Source organism: Panthera pardus, unplaced genomic scaffold, assembly GCF_024362965.1.
Source record: "Panthera pardus isolate Hobbes unplaced genomic scaffold, ASM2436296v1 HiC_scaffold_2, whole genome shotgun sequence".
In the NCBI taxonomy this organism is placed as follows: domain Eukaryota; kingdom Metazoa; phylum Chordata; class Mammalia; order Carnivora; family Felidae; genus Panthera; species Panthera pardus.
The window spans coordinates 31365048-31387252 of record NW_026526765.1 but is presented as its reverse complement, the minus strand read 5'-3'; the positions used below and the strand labels follow the sequence as shown (position 1 = coordinate 31387252).

The 22205-nt window shown below is 37.6% G+C and overlaps 1 protein-coding gene across 6 annotated transcripts in view; it reads left to right on the top strand.

Moving 5' to 3' along the window:
* The first annotated feature begins 2054 nt into the window (after positions 1-2054).
* Positions 2055-22205, top strand: part of RICTOR (RPTOR independent companion of MTOR complex 2) — a 123226-nt gene continuing 103075 nt past the window's right edge. For 2 of the 6 annotated variants that reach the window (XM_019464215.2, XM_019464210.2), the window contains exons 1-2: positions 2056-2148; positions 2320-2367. In XM_019464215.2, coding sequence (XP_019319760.1) covers positions 2100-2148; positions 2320-2367 — 97 coding nt within the window. In that variant the 5' untranslated portion in view covers positions 2056-2099. Of the gene's footprint in view, positions 2149-2319; positions 2368-2586; positions 2900-9449; positions 9492-22205 lie in introns of those variants that run through there. The other 4 variants (XM_019464213.2, XM_019464212.2, XM_019464211.2 and 1 more) reach the window with 4 other exon arrangements.

Below are 22205 nucleotides of genomic sequence, written 5' to 3'. Positions count from 1 at the left end.
ACAATAAAAAGGGTTGGTTGAAAATTGAAACAATTCTAAGAACCTGGTAGAATTTACATTGATAGATTTCTACTTCTCTAAAATGGTGAAATGTAATACATGGAGGGATGAAATGCAAATGTTTAATGTCCTCACCAGACCTTAAAATTTTGTGATTTTTGCCTAAAGCTGTAACTAGAATAAATAATTGTGCACCACGACCTGAAAGCTACAAAAGCAAGAGCGAGTATGTTGTTATCAAAATTACTACTGGTTGAGTCAGGAGACATTTTTAAAAAGTACTTTAATTGTGTTGCATCCTTGAATACAAGGGCAATATCGGGAACAGATATCTGATTGCAGACCTAATAAGGGGGGGGGGGCGGGGAAGGCAGGAAAATACAGACAGAATAGTATCCCAAGGAAGTAGTGTTTCTCTTTTTTTTTCTTGATGATGTTACTCTATGCTGCTTTTATTTTTCTTTTTATAACTCTTACTTATTTTACACTAGATATATATTAACTATAGGACGTTTAAAGAGTATAGACAGCAAACAAGAACAGAAACCATATGTGTAATTCCACAACTGAAAGGAAAAAAAAAAACATTTTGATGTATATCTTCTCAGACTCTTTTCTATGTACACATATATGTAAAATAATTTATAATGTATAATTTTAATTTGATATGTATTTTAAACGTTTATAAAAAGGGAACTTTGTAATCTCTTGCTTGATTTAAAATCATGAACATTATTTTCTATAAATATACCAGACCTATATCATTTGATGGTTGTAATGATTTGCATAATCTCTACCTGTGGTCAATTGTGTTTCCAATTGATCACTATTACTGACAACGCCAATTATATCTCCAATATTGCTTTTTTTTCACATTAAAGAGGGCACTGGAACAATGCCGATTATTTATTTAACGCTTATTTATCCTGGCCACTGCATTAAGTGTCAGAAGAGATGTGGTTAAAGCAAGATCTCCACTGTTTAACTTCTAGTCTCACGTAGAAAGACAAATAGAGGAACAGGAGGGGACAACACTCACCCTCTCTTTAGTCTACTGAAGAGTTTAAAGTTGCTGGGTCAGGGGCTGGGTGTATATATACTAGCTGGGAAAAGTTTCTAGAACTGAAATCTCTACAGCTAATAATTATTAGGTCTATGTATAAAAAATGTTAATCCACAACATCTACATTAGTCAGTGTTCAGAAGCTACACAGACAGAAAACCCGACACAGCCCTCAGCTACGTCTGCTTGGTTCCAGGCAGAGGAAACCCTCTCCCCGGGCCTCCCGGCGCCCGCGCGTGCGCGGGAACCATCCTACCCACCGCCCCAGACGACCACCCTGCACTCTTTGGCTTCTTAATCCCCTTCTCCTGGTCTGCGCCAGGCGGTCAAAAACAAAACGTCCACCAGACCACTTCCTCTCAGAGGAGTTCTCCTGGCTGAGTGTGGTTTTGAAGATCAAGTGCAAGGCTGCTTAGCACGGTGGTCAGAGCTAGGGTGGAAAACAAACTTTGTTACATGTGAACTTGGTTGGAGCAAAGCGACTTCTAGGAAGGGATTTGAGTTACGTTAAAACTGCGCGCAGCGTTGTTGTTGTTTTCTTTCTTTCTTTTAAGTAAACATCGTTTTAACTGATGAATAAGGAAGGGGGCTTGAAAGCAAGCAGAATCAGGCAGGATGGTTCCCGCAGGTGGCCGGCCGGCCGCATCCCGGCCTCCTCCCAGCTCGCCCCGGCTCTGATTACAGTTTCCGCGGCACTGGAGGGGAAGCATCCTCCACGCTGCAAACTCTCATCAATGGGATTCCCCTCGTGGGAAATGCCATCTCCCAGCAGACATGCTCTCGGAGGGCCACGCGCGTCGCCGCGACCTCGCGCACTCCGGTGGACGGACGTGTGCGCGCGCCGCGAGCTGCACAAGAGACCCCAGCTTGGCCCCGCGCTCCCTCCACGCCCGGGGCTCAGTCGGCACCACCCGCCGCCTGCCGCCGCGGAGGGGCGGGGGAGATGCCGCGGGGGGCGGGCGCGGCGCGCGGGGAGGGGAAGGGGTTCTCGCGCGATTGGGCGAGGTTTCCGGTGTTGTGACTGAAACCCGTCAATATGGCGGCGATCGGCCGCGGCCGCTCGCTAAAGAACCTCCGAATACGAGGTAAGCCCGCTGCAACCCTCACCCCCCGCCGCCTGGGGCCCGCGACCCCTGGCCCTTGCCTCCCCCTGGCCCTGGGCAGGCGGAGCGATTAGGGGCGCTGGCCGGAGCCAGGGCTGCCGCCGCTGGCCTGCGAACGAATCCTAATTGGAGCTGTGTGTCTGTTTCGTGCAGGGCGGAATGACAGCGGCGAGGAGAACGTCCCGCTGGATCTGACCCGAGGTAACGTGGGGCGCCGCGGGCGCCGGCGAGGGCGCGCTGCTGGGGAGGAGCTGGGGCCCGGGGGCAGGGGGCATGGGCGGGCCCCGCACGGGACCCGCGGGGGTGCGGGAGGCAGAGCCCGAGCCCCGCCTGCTGGCCCGCAGGAGCGGAGCCCGGGGCCGCCTCCCGGGACCCATCCCCCTTCCCGATGCCCGCTTTCCTCGCCCCGCGCCCTTCTCCGGGCCTCTGGGTGCGGCGGGTGCCGGGGAACGCCGAGCGGGACTCGGCGGAGCCGGTGACCCTCTGGGTTGCCTGGACCCCTTAGGGAGCGTTTAACTCCCATCCCGGAGCTCGTGCAGCCATTCGCCCGGAGGCGGCCGGCGGGAGGTAGAGGCTGTTATTTAGGTTGCCGGAGGATGTCTGAGGGAAGAGCGACCACATCCTGCCCTACCCGTCCCCCAGAGCAGAAGCCGGACCTGCTGGGTTCTGCTGCCTGCGTGACTGCTTTTCTCTTTGCCCACCGCTCTGGGGGACCCGGAGCGTTGATAACTCGGTAGTGAAACCTAGAGTCAGTGACTGTGGCTAAGTGTCTGCTTTACGCTGTAGTTCATTCCCGTTTCCCTTTCCCGGGCGGCTGGGACTGTAGTTGGCAAAGACCGCCCCCTCACCCTCGCTGCAGGTTCATTGTTTACCTTCTGCAGTGGCGATGGGTTTGTTTACACCTTCGGAACTGGGCGAACCCCGGTTGTATTTTTAAGGACCTAATCCTGCTGCTGGCCAGTGTATCTTCTGTTAGGCACCGTACTGGACTTTTTTCGACAATAGCTGGCTGAAGATTTAGTAGTTATATACACGGTTTTTCTTTTTTCTTCCACGGTAAACAGGATCTGGTCTGCTGATTCCGAAGAAGTCATATTTCACACCGGCTGTAGCATAGAGTGTAAAGTGGTTCAGCTGTACAGAGTCAGTTTCCTTTTTTGAGATCCGAAAAACACTTTAAGATGTTAAAAAGAAAAGTCATAAACATTCTATAAAAAATAAAAAATTTAACCTACGTTCTACTTGACGTAGTGACTTATCTAAAGTATTTGTCAGACGCGGGCTCATTGTTGAGGCTCATCTCTGGTATTTAAGGCATTGTCTAGTTTGTTTTATTTTGTATGTCAAAGTGTAAGATAACTTATTAACTAAACGTCTACTTTTCATTTAGCTACAAGACTGCATTTTTGTAAGAATATTTTATTCTGAAAGTTCAGGGACTTTGTTTTGGGTGAACTAGGCACTGGTGTGAACAGGCAGAAAGATTTCTACTAATGCACTAAATTGGAACATTTTTTCCCCAGCGAATTGGGTTTGAGTGTTAGTGTAGAAAGATGTAAAGCTTTTGACTTGTGTAACAGTTTGGAAACTTGACTGTATATATAACAAACACACTTGGAAAATCTGATAAAATATATGTGGGAAAAGATTTTCCAGTAAATTAACAACAACATTCCTACAGGGCTTAACATTAGCATTTGAGTTCTGTAACAGGTATACTTTATTGACTTAATTTCTACATGAGCATATGTGTTTAGATGGAGGTGAAAAGAGCATTTATTAGATAGATCTTCTGTCTTAATGTCTCATTAAAAACCTGTTTGGATGTGGTACTAGAAATAAATTGTATTTGTGCTTTAAATTGAGTTTGCAGAACTTCTGTATATAGTGATTTCTGTGGCTGGTATCAGAAGTTTAGTTTGTATAAGAGCTTATGTGCAAATTTGATACCTTTGATTTACTTCAGTCTTACTCAGGTACACAGATAACTCTGTATGTTTGCCATTTAAAATGTTATGCTCCCTGGGCAATTAGTGAACACCTATGTCAATAGGTATTTTCAAGATAATGCAAAAAGTAGAAAATGCTATTTCTGCTTGCCTTGACAAAATATACTTCAGTTTGAAATATACACAGCCAGTTGAACCTGATTGCAAAAGGCGTATGCAAGTAAGAGAGGTTATATGAGATTTATTCCTAAATCCTAAGGAAGTTTAGAATAAAAAAGTAATCTCAGATTCATTATATAGGGAAGCTATTGTTCAAGAAACTGCTATTCTGACAGTCATGTCATTGTTAAAAGAAGATTTGTGGATCTAAAGACGTCTCGTGGATCTAATGTGAAGAAAGTTCAGGAGGAATTATACTTTAGTAATAATTTGAGAACTATAGGCAGTCTGAGTTGCAGCTGAAGGGCGGCTGTTTGTGGATTGGATTACTGTATGTTTTAGGTAAAGTTTGGGTAACAAGAACTACTTGTTTTTAATGTGAAGGCAGTGTTTGCTCTCTTTTTAATTGTTTTTATGTAACCTTTGAGAAATTCTTTGTGTAGCTGTCTCACACAGTTCATTGTTATTCCAGAAGGAACCATCAGTATGTAGTGAAAAGAGATGAGACTGTAAAGTCAAATAGTTCTGGATTATAATCTTAGCTGGCATATCTAATAGGTGATTTGAGGCAAGTTATTTGACCTTGCTTGATTCTTGGTTTCTTCATATCCAAGAGGGATAACTTCAAAGGCTTATTAAGAATGTGAGAACTAGTGCTTAAAATACTCAGCACAGGAGCTGATACTTTTGTGAGTGATGTTAACTAAATGTTAGTTGTCTTCCTACACTATGGAATCAAAATTATATCACATTTAAAATATTTCAGAATTGTTTTGAACATCATAGACTTGTTAATAAGGAATTATGGTATTGAGGCTTTCATTTTTTTTGAGATTTACTATTAATTGGGTATAGTCTGTCTGAAGTAGAGTTTTTGAATATAGTTACTGTAAAGAAATAATCTGTGAGATTACCAGTAAATTAGGTCTAAGCAAAGAGTAATCTATTATGTGCAGTTAAGGTAAAATGTAGTATTTTATTTTATAGAACCTTAGAATTATTTCTCTGACTTCAGAAAATTTCTTAGTAATAATATTTTAACTAGTCTTGCAAGCTTTTTGAGGCTCAGGAGCGTTATATGGCACTTTGGTTTTGATATTGGTTATTAGTGCTGTAGTTCCTTCATACATAGTATGTGTCAACTAAAAATTGTTGATGGGTTAATTTTGATCTAGTTTAGGAACTTCACTGCAGTAGATCTCACAGTAAACTTATTGGTAATTGTTGCTTTCAGTTTTGTTCAAACAACTACTCTACTTAATTTGTGAAAGTCCCTGATATTTGCTATTGATATCATTTAAATACTCTCTCTGTTTTGCATGCCAATATCTATTTTGAAACCAAAATGCTTCCCTTAGTCACTTCCACTGCAAGGATAGCCTGTTTTTTTTTTTTTTTTATCAGTCCAGTAGTGTTATCTCTTATGCTACTGAATAACTTGAAAAGACACAGAGTATTCTTCCTGTGTACGTCCTTCTTACTATACAGTAATTTAATCATTATGTTCAGAGTGAATTTAAGGACATGGACAAACCTGTATTCTAATGTAACTATTAGAATATAATTTATTTAAAAGTATTGAGTTTTATATTTTTTGATTATCCAACGCTTTTACTTTTCCATTAGTAAGAAGAAAAAAATGGTCTTAGTTGCTGTTTAATACTTAGAAAAGTAGGAAGGTTATCTGAATGATGCAGATTTGAACAGTACTTTTTGTTTCCTGATTTTTTCTAGACAGCAGATTACTTATGTTGTTTAATTGCTGACTTCAGTTAGACAAAACAAACATTGAATGAATGGCCATTATATCCTAAATGCTGAATTAAGTGCTGAAGGAATGAAGATAAGGAAGATGTTATTCTTTTTAGGAGTTTACTGGAATAGACATAATAAAGTGCCTGCAATATGGAACGATGAGTTAAGTAATCAGACTGCACAAGGACTAGAAGTAGCCTTGAGAAGAAAATGATGAACTGTTTGATGGTTAGAGGATTAGAGAAGCTTCACAGAGTGGTTGACTTATAAGAATAGTGAGGAACATAGTGAAAGGAAACGTGGGCTCTCAAGAGAATATACCACACCTTGGGGAGGGTAAAGTCTGCGTGAAGAGGAGCTGCCTAGGAAGCTGCTGATGTAATCTAAGAAATGGTGGGAGACTAGACGAGGGTGTTGGAGAGAAATGAAGGTGAATATATTTTGAAATGCAGTTACCAACTAATTTGTTTTCTTCAGAGTTCAGACTGACTTTGGAGTTCTCTTACTTTGTGCAGAGTACTTATATTTCTTTATTAAGAAGGTAGAAGCTGTCTAATGTTAATTCCGTTTTCTTCTCTCCTTTATTTATTTTTTAAGGTAATCTTTGTGCCTAACCTGGGGCTCAAGTTCATGACCCCCAGATCAAGAGTTGCATGCTCTACTTACTGAGCCAACTTTTTATATTTCATACATACTTCAGTTTCCCTGAGTCAGGGAATAAAGCATCTCTGTTCCTTTCTAAGGCTAACCTGGAAAGGCATTTTATGCTCCTGATACTGTTTCTCTAAGATTCTTTGTAGAACTAAGATCCTTTGCTTTTTCATTTCTTCCTTGCTATTGGCTAATTTTTGTCATGTTCAGTAATCATTTCTTGTATCCTTCATATGGGTCAGGTACTAAACCAGGCATGGGATGGTGGTGGGAGGTGTGGAAAGATAAAGACAAAGATTACAAAACAGCTGTTTTTCGATAGGTTCTATAGAAAGAACGGTTTATCATCACTCTGTAGCTTTCTTCCTTAACACTATAGTCTTCTAAGCACAGCTTTCCCCCGTACTGAAAATAGGTTTTTGAAGGATGCTGGTAATCTCATGCAAAATTCATTGGCATTTTTAAGTTCCCCATTCTATTTTAGTGCTACTACTGTATTAATAGTTTTGTTCCAGGCACTAAAATATGTTATCTCACTTAATCCTTAATAACTGTTTGAAGTGTTCTTTTTATCCCTATAGTGGAGGATATAGCCTTTAAAATTCTGAAGGTCTGAAATTTAGGTAAGTAACTCAGGCAGGATCTTAGGGGCTAGTGAGTGACTAACTGCAGATCATGCACTTGTAGCCACCACACTGTTGCTATTCTTGCAACTATTTCTTCACTTGACTTTTGTGAAATATTCTCCTACTTCTTTTCCTACCTCTCATGCTGCTCCTTCTCTGTTCACTGACTGGTTTTGCAGCTCCGTAAGCAAGTGAACCCTAAGGTTCTGTCCTTGATCTTCTTGTCTCCTATAGTGCAGAGTCCCTGAACAGTCTTTTGACTGATGGCTTCAAAAATCCATGAGTTGAAAAAAAAATCCAAGAGTTGAGATGGTTATGTTAACTATATTTTTATTCAGACCCTTTCTCTTAAGCTTGCAAAACATATTAGCATTTTTTGTCTAGTACTCCTCTAAAAGGCCCAATGTGTAAGACTTTGCATATTCCCTTTTCCCTTTCTATTTACCACCAGCATCCTTCCTAATAACCACGCTAGAGACCTACTGCTTATTGTTCAGTTGCCATGGTCCTCCAGTTTGCTTCTGAAATATCTAATGAATCTAGTCTCTTCATATTCCATTGTCATTGGTTTAGTTCACACCTTTATTATCTCATTTGGATGATGAAAATCTTCTCGAACCTTTTTTCACTTTCTCTACTATATGATTGCCAAGATTATTTTTCTGAAATATAGATCTGATCTTATCATCATTCCCTTAAGTAAAAAACAAAAACAAACAAAAAACCACTTACACTTCATGCCTCATTTTTGCTCACAGAATCAAGTCCAGATTTCTTAGCTTGGCATTGAAGGCCTTTTATGATTTATTTCAGAATTGTTATCTTCTGTACTGTCTTAATCGTATTATTCTGTCAACCTCTGTGCATAGTTTATCTGTTGTAACACACTCTCTTCCTTCTTTACACACAGTGCTTCTCAAAGAGGATAAGGAGATTTTGCTACTCTAAAGCACCTTCCTCCCCATTCTTGTTCTTTCCCTGTGCAGATAGTGTTATACCCCTGGTTGAGAATCTGCTTTAGTCAAAAATAATTTATTCCTTGTACTTGGCATACATTTCTATTGACTTGAACTTGGGTAGGTTGTTTCCTCTGCCTAGAATTTCATTTTCAGCACTCTTTATTGAAATCCTAATTTTTTAAGGTCTGGGTCACGTGCTACTGCTAAAAATCATTCCAGTGGGAATTCATTGCTTCCTCCTCTACTTTTCCACATCTGTGTTTATTCCTTTCTAAATATCTCTTCCCATTGCCTTAAGTTCTTTGTCCACTTGTTGTTCCCTCACCAGATCTTAAGCTTTCCCAGCATCTGTCATATAATAATAACAAGTATTTATTGAATGGCAGAATGGAGAGAGAGATGGGAAATGGAGTAGTATTGTATTAAGGAGAGTAGAAGTAAAAACATTTTAAGTTTGTAGTCCTGAGGAACAGTGAGATTGAGGGTGCCATGAAATGAAGAAACTCATTTTGGAAGGATGATAATGAGTTCAGCTTTACACTTGAATATCAGGTGATTAAGTCTATGAAAGATGTATAAAAGGTAGCTGTGAGTACCAGAATGGTTCTGAAGTTGTGATCTGATTGGTTCCTGCATAGGTCATTGAGAGAAGAAGAATGTAAATGTGGTTAGAGTTAAAGACTTGAGTATTAGAGGATGCGCTGATGAGAGTGTCTGTCATAGTGTAGGAGTCAATGACAAAAAGGTGGCCAACAGAAGAGAACAAAACTAGCAAGACTATGATCTCTGAAGCCAAGAGGAGAGTTTTGGTTGAAGAGGCGGTGAAACTGTGGCATTGAAGTTGACGTCTGGAATACTCAGTTTTACTTCATCTGAGGATATTGGCTTGCTATTTAACCTCTCTGGGCTTCAGTTTCCTGAATTTCTAAAACGCATACTAAGTTACATGTGTAATAGTGTCACTTCCGTCTTTGTGATTCTCAGCTATCACGTTTCTGGGATATTGAAAGGTTAAAAGAAAGCATTACAGCCTTGTTAAATCACTGTGAGAAGTATTCCCATGAACGGCAATGAATACATGTAGGAGTGATGGTATTTCATAGCACTTTAAATGTAAATTATAGTCAACTCTCAATTTCCTTTTAAGTGATCATCTGCAGTGACTTGCCTCCTCCCCCTCCCAGGTCTCAGGCTACTGAAAATAGGGCTGTGAAAAGCACAGTGGGGTGAGTGAATGGTTTGCATGCCTGTGTATCTGTACCTCTGACTATCACCAAGCTAAATACAGTCCACTCTCATTTACCTGCACTTAATAAAAAGGTGAATAATGATGGAAGAGTGCTAAATTACATAATCTAAATAGCATTATTTATATGTGGTTTGGGAAGATTTTGTATGCTTTCCTCCCCTGCAGTAGATTGATGTGTCTTTTATGTGAATGATTAGCATCAATTTTTATTTCCTGAGCAAATACTATTAGAATAGCAAACATAAATAGGCTAAAATATATATTAGGTAATCCACATATGAATAATTGAGAGTTGACTGTTAATGCTTTTTGGATCATCCATTGTTTTGTATTATCTGTGCTTTTTTGTTAGTGTGGCCAGGTTAAAACTGATGAGCTACTTTTATTTTATCTCTACAATGAATATACTTTAAATATTATGCAGATGCCAAACTAAGTTGAAAATAATTGTGTAAAACTAGCTAAATATATGTTCAGAGTCACAGGATTGAAAGAGAACCTAAACCCAAGTACATTCTTAAAATTCATTCTTTTATTAAGTCTGGTCCAGGGGCGCCTGGGTGGCTCAGTCGGTTGGGCGCCCGACTTCGGCTCAGGTCAGATCTCGCAGTCCGTGAGTTCGAGCCCCGCGTCAGGCTCTGGGCTGATGGCTCAGAGCCTGGAGCCTGCTTCCGATTCTGTGTCTCCCTCTCTCTCTGCCCCTTCCCCGTTCATGCTCTGTCTCTCTCTGTCTCAAAAATAAATAAAACGTTAAAAAAAAAAAAAATTTTAAGTCTGGTCCAGACAGATTGCATAAACTGAGCAGAGCACCTGGTAATGATGAAATTTCTATAAAGTACAATGAAATTGAGGATATGCTGAGACTTCAAAATATCTTATTTATGGATTCAGTTGAGTTTATTAAGAAATACAAAAATAGTTTTTTAATTACCTGGATTTTTAAAAATTTGGCTCTTTTAATTACTTGGCCATTTTTTACCCCACTTTGTTGAAGATTTAGATTTATAGTGGTTTGTTAATGTCAGTCAGCATATTTTTGATCAGTATATTATATAATTGTGTTAGTAAGTGTTACCGTGAATCAGGAAGGACAATTCTTGGCTTCAAGTTTATATTACGGTTGGGATATACCTATATCAGGGCATAATATAAGATAATAATATTTGAAGAGCCTGTCAGTTGTCCTTATAAAGGAATCAGAATCTGGAGGAATTCAGAAAAAAATGGGAGACAGGTAAGGAATAGCTTAGAGGAAAGACCTCACAATAGTCTTGACACGTATAAGACCTTTGCTTAAAAGGGTAGCATTTGAATAGGTAGAACTTTGGATCAGTGTTTTAAAAATTGTAACTTAATTTTGTGAACTAACACATTCCTGGAATATTATTCAGTATTTGAAGGTAATGTTGAGAAAAAGTTGGTGATGAGTTCTGTATGTAAATGTCTTAATTATTCAAGATTGATTACATTTCAAAGTAGGGCTCTTTTGACTTTGAAGGTAGTTTGGGACTGGACTGAGAGCTTACAGGCATATTGTGAAATAATTGTGTGCTTGTGACTATGAGTATATAAATGCTTGGCTGTTATTCTAAATCCAAATATAAATGATTTTTTTTCTTCCATTGTTTTGTAGTATATGTGTTTCCTCTCCCCATCGTTAATTAATACTGCATGTTCAAAGGGCTCTGTAAATTTGTTACCAAACTTCTAGATGTATGCAGTATGGAGATAGAGATTATAAATGAGATGGGTATTATTTTTGTTATTTTCCACACTAAAATGACCATATTTTTTGATCTCAGAATTAAACATTTGGCCTTACAGTAAGATAGAATATTTGAAATTAAAATCATTCTGAAAAGCGTGGAATGTTTCATTGCTAAATCCAGGCACCCTACCCAGGCCTCTAGTTATTTGGGTAAAGGGTGTACTGGGGAAATTATTGCTTTTACTAAAGCAGCAAAATGAGAATTGAATTGCCACTTGCAGGGGTTTTAGTAGTTTTGTTCAGAATCTAGTGTAATTTCATGTGTTTCTTGTAATGAATAAAGAGTGAAGAGACATAGAGCTGTAAACAAAGAAGACTACCAAGTAATTTACTTTCAGTCACTTAGAAGGAACAACTTACCAGATAAAAGTGTGTTTAACTGCTCTTAGATGTTTTTATATGTATATATGTATATGTATATATATGTGTATGTATATATGTATACATATGGATATATATACACACACATATGTAGTTTCATACTTTGAGAAATCACATCTTAAAATAGTATACTAATTATTTCCATGCTTAATGTTCATCCCTCATATACTAAAACTTTTAATTGCCCTGCTTTTTCTCCACTCATAATTCTGTGTAATACACTCCCTAAACTTCGCCACACCACTACCGTCACCACCAGCCCCCTCCCCCAAGGGAAAAAAAAAAAGAGAGAGAGAGAGAAAGGAAAAAGAAAAAACTGAGGGGAATAGAGTTGCAGAAAGAGAGAAGACTCCAGTGGTTGGAGGTAGGTGAGCTGTGAACTCTTAACATTTAGCTGTATGGCAGTTTGTGTGTGTGTGACCAGGTGGCTGGTAGAATATTGTGGAACATTTTATTTACATGTGTTGTGGATAAGTTTTTAATCATATCTGTCACATGATTAGTATAAAATCATGATAATGGACTATTTGAATACAAATAGCTGTTTTCTACTTTGTTTAATTTGAATGACTTGTGGTTTTATTTTATTGCTGTAGCTTGTATTTCCAATGTTATTTTTGAATGGCATACATAACTTGGTCCAAACAGGTCAGATTAATTCTTCTGTAAGATTTCGTGAGTCATATGAGGATAATTTTCAACATCAGTTTTTACAACTTTTTAGTGAGTTAAATTTTAGATTAGCATAGCCTTAAAAATGTTTAAATCACTTTATTTTATTAAAAATTTTTTTTTAATGTTTTATTTATTTTTGAGACAGGGAGAGACAGAGCATGAACGGGGGAGGGTCAGAGAGAGGGAGACACAGAATCTGAAACAGGCTCCAGGCTCCGAGCTGTCAGCACAGAGCCCGACGCGGGGCTCCAACTCACGGACCGCGAGATCATGACCTGAGCCGAAGTCGGCCGCTTAACCGACTGAGCCACCCAGGCGCCCCTAAATCACTTTATGTATTTTAATAAGAACCTTAAAATAGCCTTTTTCTCCTTTGTCATGGGAGAATTCAGTGTTAAATGTTCATGTTTCAGCATTGTTTTGAATATAGAAATATACATTATTGTTTTACCTATCAAAATGGAAGAAATTTAAAAGGGTGCTGATTATGCTTCAAAAGAAAATAATAAAGGAGAAGAGTAAGGGATTTGGATAAACTGTAGCAGTTGTCTTTTCTTCTTGTTATTATTCTTCTAATAGTTGTTTTAAAAGTTTAGACTTATTTTTGAGTTCTAGGAAAAAAATTTCATTTATATCAGTAATTGTTTCTATATTGTAAAGGTACGGTAGAGAAAAAGTGTAATTATTTTTAAAATAAGTAATGAGAGTAAATGTTCACTTGGGGTACTGGAGTATGAGTGGATTTGGGGGAGGTGTGTGTATATACACATTATGTTTATTTTAACTATATTGGAAGCTACTTTAGAAATTATTTTATTAGCTCTCATTCAAAATAGGAATCTTCTCTCTGGTATCTGACAAATGTCATCCATCATTATTCAAACTTTTTATTTATAGGTATCTTATTCAGTGTTGTTTATTTCTTTGCTGAGCAGCCATGTTTGTTAATGAAATTCTTATGAAATTAGCCAAAATTTAATAGAGGAATCGTTTTTCAGTGATCGATCCTAGTTCCTTCATTTTTTATTTTCTAAGTATTTACAAATAAAAGTAGTAGGTGTACTCAGGTTGGATGCTGCCATGCGCTATTAGACTCTTAACTCTTTTCTGTGGTACAGGTCAATCACCAACTACTAATGAGTACTACTTGTGTGTCCAGCATTGTTCTGGTTGCTAGATTTTTAAGACATGGTCTTTGATTACAAAAAAAAAATAGCCACCACCATATTTGGAACTTTACTATATGCTAGAAACTGTTAAAAACATTACTTAAATTATCTAATGTAGTCTTCCTACAGTTTTTTTTTTTTTTTTAATTTTATAATGTTTATTTCTTTTTGAGAGAGATAGACAGACAGACAGACTGGAGCGTGGGAGGAGCGGAGAGAGAGGGGGACACAGAATCCGAAGCAGGATCCAGGCTCTGAGCTGTCAGCATGGAGCCCAATGCGGGGCTCGAACACAGGGACTGGGAGATTATGACCTGAGCCAAAGTTGGATGCTCAACCGACTAAGCTACCTAGGCGCCCCTAGTCTTCCTACATTTCTCAAAAATATGTCTTAATATCCTTATATCACTGATGAAGAAAGTGGGGCCCAGAGGATGCCTAAATAGTCCCAGGTCATAACTGCCAGTAAGAGAGGTAGGATTCAGATCCCATTCACTATTTTTGATTCTAAAACCTATGCACTTAACCCTTTATAATCTTTTTAAAAACAAGGACAATAGAAGATAAATGATATTGCTGGAATAACTAGTGACTAAATAAGTATGCTATATATTGTAGTAATGTCAATTTGGAGCCCTCAAGCAGGCTATTGGCTGAGCTCTAAAATGTACATTTTAACCATTTTGGATAAAATTATTTCTGTAACTATTATGTACTTCTCCCCTTTCTTAAGAAGGATATATCAACTATATTTTAACTTTTTATCTTTAGCTGGGGTCATCATAATGAATGTCGATTATTGTGTGGGAGGTGGGGGGGGGCAATTTATTAATACCTTGTATGACATTGGACTGCTCTTTTTGATCTTATGTGCTGTGTCCTTGTACTCAGCTATCACTTTACATTGCAACTATCATTCTTACATTTAGCAGTCCTTTATTTTTTTACTTTTACACTGTTGTAAAATAGAAACTAACTGGAGTTATTAATATTATATGGAAAACAAATATAAATATGTTGTGATTATGAAGAATTAAGGAGCCCTACTGACAATAATATATGTTACCTGTAATAACTAAACCTGTTGAAGATACATACTTTGTTTATTGCCATTTTTTGGAGTGCTTACTTTTACATCCTGGTTGTTTTCCAGATAGCATTGCCTCATAGCATGGTTTAAAGCAGGTAAGGTATGACTTGATAGAGTTAGAATATACGTATACAATATGGATGGTACGATTATATGAAGATAGACATTAAGGTACAAAATATGACTAATATGAACAAAATAACATTAAATAATGTGCTAGTTGCATAATATAGAGACAGTCTAGCTCTGTAGCTAAGAACATGGCCTTTAGAGTCAGACAGATCTGGATTTGAATCTTGATCCTGCCTCTTAGAAGTTTTTTTGAGTTTGGACAAGTTGCCTTCTCTGAGCATATTTTCTCATCTCTGCTGGAATAACACTTATTTGAGAAATGAATGAAATGTTTATAAAATATTTACTATAATTTTGGCACATAGATATAAATAAATAGATATTGGGTGTTCTTTAGTGGTAATTTAAAGCAGGGGAGATGAGAGAAGGGAGAGAGAGGTATGAGCTGGGAAAAAAATAAAGTGGGACACTGTTACAGCTTTGAATGAGCAGGATGTGGTTAAATCAAGAGGAATGGAGTGTGAATAAAGACATTAAAAATTTTACTGAGAGATGAATCAGGATATAGAATTTTCGTATTCATACTGGATTTGTAAAGTAGGGGTAAGTTATTGAGGGCTTTGAAAACTACATGGAGATGTTAGACCCTCTTTTTACATGTTAAAATGCCTAATATATTGAGAGCAGTAAATATTACTAAATTTTTTAGTTTATTTTTTGAAAAATTTTTAGGGTTTTTTTTTTTTTTTGAGAGAGAGAGAGAGAGAGAGAGAGAAAGAGAGAAAGACAAAGTATGAGCAGGGGGAGGGGCAGAAAGAGAGGGAGACAGACCATCAGAAGCAGGCTGCAGGCTCTGAGCTGCCAGCACAGAGCCCAACGCGCAGCTCAAACTCATAAACCATGAGATCATGACTTGGGCTGAAGTCAAGTACTTAACTGACTGAGCCACCCAGGCGCCCCTGTTTTTTATTTAAAGAAAACATGGATCCAAAAAATGTTTGTCATAATTGTATAGTCCAGTACATTTTGACAAATTGAACACATGGATGATCAGAGCCCCAATCAAGAATCAGAATATTGTAATACCTCAGAAGCTCTCATTGTGTCTCTTTCCAGGCACTACTTCCCCCCATGAAGGATACCACTATTTTGACTTCTAACACCATAGACTAGTTTTGCCTGTTTCTGAACTTTCTGTAATACATCCATACAGTATGTACTCTTTTTTTTTTTTTTTCAACGTTTTTTATTTATTTTTGGGACAGAGAGAGACAGAGCATGAATGGGGGAGGGGCAGAGAGAGAGGGAGACACAGAATCGGAAACAGGCTCCAGGCTCCGAGCCATCAGCCCAGAGCCTGACGCGGGGCTCGAACTCACGGACCGCGAGATCGTGACCTGGCTGAAGTCGGACGCTTAACCGACTGCGCCACCCAGGCGCCCCTACAGTATGTACTCTTGTATCTGATTTCATATGCCCTGTGATCAATGGGCATATGATGGTGTTACATCACCATGTTGTATATAAAGTGTATATCAGGTATGTCATGATGTGGATGGATTCTTTCCTTTTGAATGGGGAGTGGATTTATGTGAGTGGACAGGGTTTGGAATAATGAGATTAATTCCAACTTTCCTTAAAAAATTAAAATCATTTTCTGAATATCTCAAGTCTTTTGCCTCTTTAGACTGACTTTTTGCTTCAATAGTTTGTAGCCAGTTAACACATAGGTGAATTTTTTGTGTTTTGTTTTTTCTTAAGGATTATCCTAAGAAAAAGTATAATCAGATCAAAATAAGCTGCTCAAAGCTACAGGTTAGAAAAAAATTTGGAAAAATTAGAATTTCAACTCAATAAAAGTTTTGCATTGACCTAATAAAATTGGTGGGATGATTACTGAAATTGGTTTGGTATTTCTACAGGGAAAAAGGGAGGATAATAAACACTTTTTGGTCCTCACTTCAGTAATATTCTTATATGGAAATATCAGTGTGTTAATGTGTTAGATTTACAACATGCAGTTTCAGGTATTCATCAAAGTTGACAAGTTGTTAGAGTATGCAATAGAGAGATGCTTCTTGAAAGAGCATAAGTGTTTAAATGTCTTTTCTGATTCTCTTTAAGAGCTCAAAAGAGACTCTTAGAACTCTGTCTGATTCTTCAGGTTTCCCACATGAAGGAGCAATAATGTGATTGAATTTTTTAGTAGATTTATTAGAACTTGATGAGACTAAGTGAGAGTGTCTAGGACCTACCTCACTGACAGTTATACAGTGTCTTTATGTGATTGTTTTTCTGTCTTTCCCTTAGTATTTTTCAGTTTCTCTCACTGGTTTCTGTTTCTTTTTCTATTTCTAGTCTTTCTTCTGGTGACTCTTTATTGTAATAGTAATGTACTTTATTGCCATAGTAATGGACTTTTTTTTTTTTTTTTTTGCTGTATCTGATAGTGTTTTATGTTCTTTGTTTTAAAATAAATTTTTATTGTTAAAGAATTTTTTGTTTTTGTTTTTACTTAATCCTTCATTAGATTTTGGGGATTATTTTCCCCTGAGAGTTGGTGATGCTTTGATAGAAAAAAATTTCACTGCTCATCTCTTGATGCTTGTCTCCAAGAAATTAGAACTGAGTATTGCATAGGAAATTGATTAAACACTTGAAAGCAACTTAGCAATATGTGCTAAGCATAGATTAGTAGAATAGAGAACATTTTACTTATTTCAGTATGCAAGAACAAGAGTAAATGTGAAAGTGAAACAAGTATTCACTATACTGGAGGTGGAGAAGTTTCTGATAAAGTGCATTTTCTAAATGTTGATAATTTAAAAAATATTAGTATTCACTTTCTTTTAAATATTCAAAATGTTTTAAATTTTCATGTATCTACTCTGGAAGTATGGAAAACAATGAGTTTGGAATTCCCTGAAGGCAGGAACACTTAATAGCCTTGGAAGATCCTTGCTGATTCTGAATCTAGACTGTTTAGTTCACTGAGTGTGGATTATTTGCTATCAGAAGAATACTTGATTTTAATGGTCAATTGTGAGTGATTGCTTGTTTGATTCTATCAATTAAGAATGACAAAATGCAGTAAATCTATATTTTTAGCCATGTTTTTCAGGATTATGTTACTTACTGCTCTTGTACATACGGTACATCATTTTTTTTCCCAACTGTTTTAAATGATTTTTCCTAGAATAGAACTGAAGTAATACAGTAAACTGTTGGCTGTCCAGCACGATCAGAGCTTGGTCTAAAATGATTATTAAAACATTACAAAATGTGAAGTTATCAAATCATGTGTTGGTTTAGCAGATAATCTAAAAATCATATACTTTGAAGTAGATGTTTCCTTTAAGCAGTCCCCTTGGAAGAATATATACTTGTTCTAGTGATGATGTCACTGTTCAAAACATTTTAAGAATTCTGCTTCTGAAGATTGCTAAAACTTATAATATAGTCCTTTAAATTGCTATTTGATTTATCCTTTGGGGATGAATTGGAGGTTGGGAACTGATCAACTATAAATTGGGCTCAAACAAAATGGGGATTCATTAATACATTGATTTGTTTTTTTCACTAATTTGGAAAGAAGTCACTGAGCACCTGCTATATTCTCAGCACTGTATTAAATACTGGAATGTGTATGACAAGAAAATTTTTCTAAAAAATATGCTACCACTCTGTGTGATGACTCCCATTGTAATCTGGTCTCTGGCTACCTCTGCATACATTCTCATTTCCTAATACTTTTAGTCTATTTGGCAAAACAGTCTCCTTGCCATCCACTCCTACTCATACTCTCTTTTTAGAGCCAGAATCTTTGTACCTCTGTTACATTCTGTCTGAATTGTTCTTCCCCCAATATTTGTAGGCTTGCTCCCTTACTTCACCTAATTCTCTGCTCAAATATCAGTTTATCAGTGAGGCCTGCTCTGATCATTCTATTGCAGGTAGCCCCCATCTCTGCCACTTTCGATTCTTTTATATTATTTCCTCTTCCATAGCCTTTGTCACTACTGCTATTACAGTATTGTTTGTTTTTCTTTTAGAATATAAGTTTTGTGAGGACACTTTTGTCATTCACCATGGTATCCTCAGTGCCTAGAACAACCCCAGCACATTGTATGTACTTGATTAAATATTTATTAGCTGAATAAATGATGTCAAGTTTATATTTTAGTGTGAAGGCTCCATATTGCTCACTCAGTATCTCGGCCATGTCACTTCTATCACTATATTTCAAACTTAATAATTATCTTATTATAAAAATCTTTCTATATTTCTCATCTGGATTAAGAGCAGTACTTTAATGGGGCCAAAGCAGACACCCAGGAGACATCCTAGCCTCATTCCTTGTCCTTATTTTACACATCAAATCTGCGACCAGATGATAATGATTTTGTTTCTGAAATACCTGTCAAATCTGTTATTTTTATTTCTGCTGCCATACGTTTATTCAGGCCCCCATTTACTTTCCTGGAGGAATGCATTGGCTTCATAACTAGTCTCTCTATTCTAGTTCTGTCCTTATCTAACCTACTGTCTTTACAGTAGCTAGCAACAAGTTTTCTACAGAGTTAATTTTAATTTCCAAAGCAGGGTTCAGTATCTTCCTTCTTTGGGCTTTTATAGTATATAGAACTTTCTGTGTTACCTTGTTTATAATATTGTGCCTTCCTCAGTCACAGTTGACAAGTATTTATTGACCTTTACTATGTTCAGGGTACCATTCCTTTCCTGGTGATTCAGTGGTAACAGAGATTGAATCTCTGCCCTTGAGGAGATTATATTCCAGTGGGGAGAATGCAGACACACACATGAACATAGAATGTTAATTACTAATAAATGTTCTGAATAACGTACAGTTGGATATTTGAAAGAGAGTTGAGTGGTGGTTGGGAGGATTGTCAGAAAAAGCTTCTCTGAAGCAATGATACTTAGTTGATTTAGGACTAACAAGGAAGCACCAAGTGAAGATCTATGGGGGAATGTCTGCTTCTTACAAGTCGAAGAACATACGGTACAAAGGCCCAGAAATAAGGAAAGAACAAATAATGGCTAGTGCTGAATGAATGAGAGGAAGAGTGGGGAGTAGGAGAGTAGAGAGGCAGGCAAGTAATAACTTGGGAGATTGTGGTATGCTTGTAAAGGGAAGCTATTAGAAGGTTTTAAGCAGGGGAGTGATGTTACCTGATTTAGAAGGATCACTCTGGCTGTTTTCTGAATAATGGACCGAGGTCCCTGGAGAAGGCTATGCATGACACATGCCACTAAATCAATGTTAATTGAATGAATAAGTGAGTGAATTAATCCTTTCACTTTATATCCAGTTTGAATCACGTGAGACTTCAGTATTCAAGAGAAAGCCACCAAACCTACATTGCAGAAATGATGATTGCACTAAAATAGGTCACTTTTTTGTGACCTATTTCAATAGGCTGTTGGACACATGTCCAACCCTAATCACTTTAGTATTTTGAGGTAGCAAATAATGTCTGAGTTGTCATTAATAATGACAGTTCTTTGTGACTGTGAATAGAAATGTATTCATTTATTCAGGTAATTATTGACTGTATATCATAGGCAGAGTACTTTATTCTGATAAGTTTTCTGAAGTTTCAAGATGGAGATTACAAGATAAATCAGATCTTGCTCTTAAAGTTAGTTGCTCGTCATTCAAAAAAATGTAGACTGGTTGGATAGTTAAGCTTGATTGACAAATTAGGAGATTGAGAAGGGAGTTATTAGGCTTGCATAAGCTCTGTAAAATATGATTCTGTTCATTTCACTTTCCTGGTGCTGCTGCTAGATGTTTTCTTTAGGTGTTGAATCTATGATTGGAAGTATAATAAGTAAGGAAACTAGAGGAATGGGAGAAGTTAATTTTATTTTTGAGAGAAGTTAATTTTACCTTTATTCTCTTTAATGTGTTTTAAATTTTTATTCTGAATATGGGCTCTGATAAATAAGCAGGATAGCAGGTAAATTTTGGGGGGAAATCTTGTCTTACATCATAACTTTTATTTATGTATTTTTAAAATTGTCCTTTTTTTTTTTTTTTTTTTTTTTTTAAGTAACTTTGGTCCCTGCAATAAGCTATCTTTTAGCATCTAGATTTTCAGCTGTTTCAGCTGGTTGTTCAAGCTAAAAATCCTTACTTTTTACCCAATTTTTGTTTTTGTTTTTTTTTTTTAGTTTATTTATTTCGAGAGAGAGAGAACCGGCAGGGATCTGAAGCAGGCTCCATACTGACAGTAGAGGCCAGTGCAGGGCTTGAAGTCATGAACCGTGAGATCAAGACCTAAGCCAAAGTCATAAGCTTAAGTGACTGAGTCACCCAGGGGACCCTAATTTTGCTTTTTAATTCTGTGCATGAACAGTTATTATTGTTATTTTTTAGTAATCTCTACATGCAACGTGGGGCTCAAACTCATGACGCCAAGGTCAAGAGTCACGAGTCACGTGCTGTTATGAATGAGCCAGCCAGGCGCCCCTGTGCAGGAACATTTATTTATTTAATAAATATTTTTTTATTTGCCAGGTAGAGTTCTGAGTCCTGATTTTTTTTTTTTTTTGAGAGAGAGTGAGAGAAAAGGGGGGCGGGGGGGGGGAGAGAGAGAGAGAGAGAGAGAGAGAGAGAGAGAGAGAGAGAGAGAGAGAGAGAATGGGGCAGATCTCACTGAGATCATGATCTGAGCCAAAATCATAAGTTGGATGCTTAGCCGACAGAGCCACCCAGGCGCCCCCTGAATATTTTTAAAAGAAATTATGGAATAACTACATTTGTGCCTTTGGCAAAGTAAAACCCTACTTTAAGGTTGGCAAATGAATGTGTGTGCTATGGCAGAAGTTGCTCAGGGATCATGCCATTCTTTCCCGTGAGGACTACTGAGACTGCACAATCCTCAGTGTAGTATTCCTGGCAACCCTAGGGTCGACACTAGACTTGAAACGTGTTTTGCCATAACAAATATGATTATATAATGTCTGGGTTTTGGTTTGTTGATTGAGGGACGTTTTTCATTTTTAGCAAATAGAGAAGGAGGACTTAACTGTTATTAAGTTGTATTATTGTTTTTTACTGTTAGCATTTCCCAGAGAAAGTATTGGAGCAAGCCATGGTCATAGCCTAAAATAAATTAAGAGAAATATTATGAAAAATTTTGATGAGTGATCTGCCTTTAAAAAATAATTGAGTGTTTATTTGAGTATTTGAGTGTAATCCTAATTAACACTCAATTGAACACTTTTACATGCTATGTCAGTTTAATCGCTGGAAGTACCATGCATGTGATTCTTAACTGATACTGTGATTTCTTCATTTGTTATTTATCCCTTGATCCTGAACTGAGCATTTTTAGTAAGCCAAACTTTACACTAAAGAAAGACTTCATGGGTTAGGAACTAGTGTAGTTGAAGCTTAAAACTGAAGCTGAATAAGCTGAACTCTAAACCTAGAGTTTAAAGTTGGTGGAAACTTTAGAGATGACTTAATGTAGTGAGACTTTTTAAAAAAGAAGAGGGCTTTCTCTA